The sequence below is a fragment of the Jaculus jaculus genome, chromosome 6, assembly GCF_020740685.1.
Source record: "Jaculus jaculus isolate mJacJac1 chromosome 6, mJacJac1.mat.Y.cur, whole genome shotgun sequence".
Classification (NCBI taxonomy): domain Eukaryota; kingdom Metazoa; phylum Chordata; class Mammalia; order Rodentia; family Dipodidae; genus Jaculus; species Jaculus jaculus.
The window spans coordinates 41,679,983-41,681,836 of NC_059107.1; the positions used below are offsets into that span (position 1 = coordinate 41,679,983).

Consider the following 1,854-nt stretch of genomic DNA (forward strand, 5'->3'; position numbering starts at 1 on the left):
CTGAGCAGTCAGCCTCAGAACTGAGGGTCTTAAGAAAAATATTAGAATATGATAGTAAAAGTGAATGTTTTGCTGAATTATAATGACTTACAGTAGAATGAGAAGACAAAAATATTATTTCCTTCTCTAAATTGATCATGTGTCTGCAAATGAGCAAAAATCCATTTAGTGACTTCACTCTCTGTTGGAGAATCTGCTTCTTCTTTTTTTCAGATGGACGCAGGAACTGAGGAGAGAATCATCCCATCACACCTAAACAGGGGCCCAGCTGAAACCATGGAGGAATTGGGGAAATAAGCAAGGAAATGAGCAAGAGTGCTGCTTTCTTGGTGACCCAAAGAAGAAGGGTCCCTTTGGAGGGCCAGGGGCAGGGAGGAGGATAAAGATGGTACCAACATGGGCTGTTTACACACTGAGTATGTACATAGCTAATAAAAATATGATGAAAAAAGGAAAGCAGAAGTGTTCAAATTTTCACTATTCATGATAGAATTAAAGAGACTTAGCAACATAATTGGAAGAACACAAATTACTCAGGGAGCACAAGGTAGGCACAACAGATGCTGAACTTCCTTATCAATCAGGCCTCCCATGACATTGTTTATCACTTCAACATCACACTAAAAATATGTTGGAATTTAAGTAAAGAAGAAACTCCTATGTCTGGAGTAATATGTATTTATCTCAAATGCAAGGAACTGGAAAACTTGGCTGTAGTTTCTGGGCTTGAGTCCTGACTGAGAGACAGTGGCATAGATGGAATGTGGACAAGGAAAGCAGATCAAAATGACATGCAACTACAACTATAGACAGATGGTGTCCTTTGGGCTCCCAAGACAAGCACATTTTCTATAGGCAACCCTTTGCTGTTCTGTTAGCACTGGGAAGCCTTGGAGACACTGTGCCTTAGAAACTGAGAGGACCCAGCTCTGCAGCTGTTCTTGTGCCCTGCCTGGCCCTGCTGATTTGCATGTGCACAGAGCACAGCTCACTGCTCTGAGGACTTCTTAAAAGGCTGCTCACACCCTGTGCAGGAGTCAGTTCCTATCAGTTCACAGCATGGGCCTGAGGACTCCTGCTCACTTCCTGGGGCTCCTGCTGCTCTGGCTCCCAGGTAGGGAGAACTAAGCTAGGGAATTATCTCAAAACACTGAGGTCAGTGCTGCTTTGTCTTTCAGGAAAATCCTGTCATCATATTATTAACTGTTTGGATATTTGTTTCTTTTTTTTTTTTTTTTTTTTTTTAATTTCAGGTGTGAGATGTGACATCCAGATGACTCAGACTCCACAATTCCTGTCTGTATCTCAGGGAGACACAGTCACCATCAATTGTCTTGCAAGTGAGAACATTTATAGCAGTTTAGCCTGGTACCAGCAGAAACCAAGGGCAGCTCCTAAGCTCCTCATCTATGGTGCATCCAGCTTGGTGGATGGGGTTCCACCCAGGTTCAGTGGCAGTGGATCTGGAACAGATTTCACTCTCACCATCAGCAGCTTGGAGCCTGAGGATGATGCCGATTATTACTGTCAACAGGGTTGGAGCTACCCTCCCACAGTGATACAAGTCATGACATAAACCTCCAGGGGAAGCAGAAGTGAGAGGCTGGGCTGCCCCAGCTGCAGCTCCTGATTCCTCCATCTGCTGAAAGCATTGCTCAGTTGCAGCCAAGCCTTGAATGCAAAATAGGCTAGGGGGGTTACTATGCACTTAAATCTATTTCCTCAGTTTCATTTGTCTATGCATAATAACCCCTATCATGATTCCTGTTGAACATAAGTCATTTTTTACATCTGAGAAATCTCAGTTTCAGTTACAGTTTTGATTTAGGAAAACAGAAGACACTATAGATATTC

The 1,854-nt window shown here is 43.1% G+C and overlaps 1 gene segment (V, D, J or C); it reads left to right on the plus strand.

Moving 5' to 3' along the window:
* Positions 1-1,059: 1,059 nt before the first annotated feature.
* Positions 1,060-1,576, plus strand: LOC101601608. The segment is given in 2 exon segments: positions 1,060-1,114; positions 1,254-1,576. Coding segments are annotated over 2 exon segments (378 nt in total).
* The last annotated feature ends 278 nt before the right edge of the window (positions 1,577-1,854 follow it).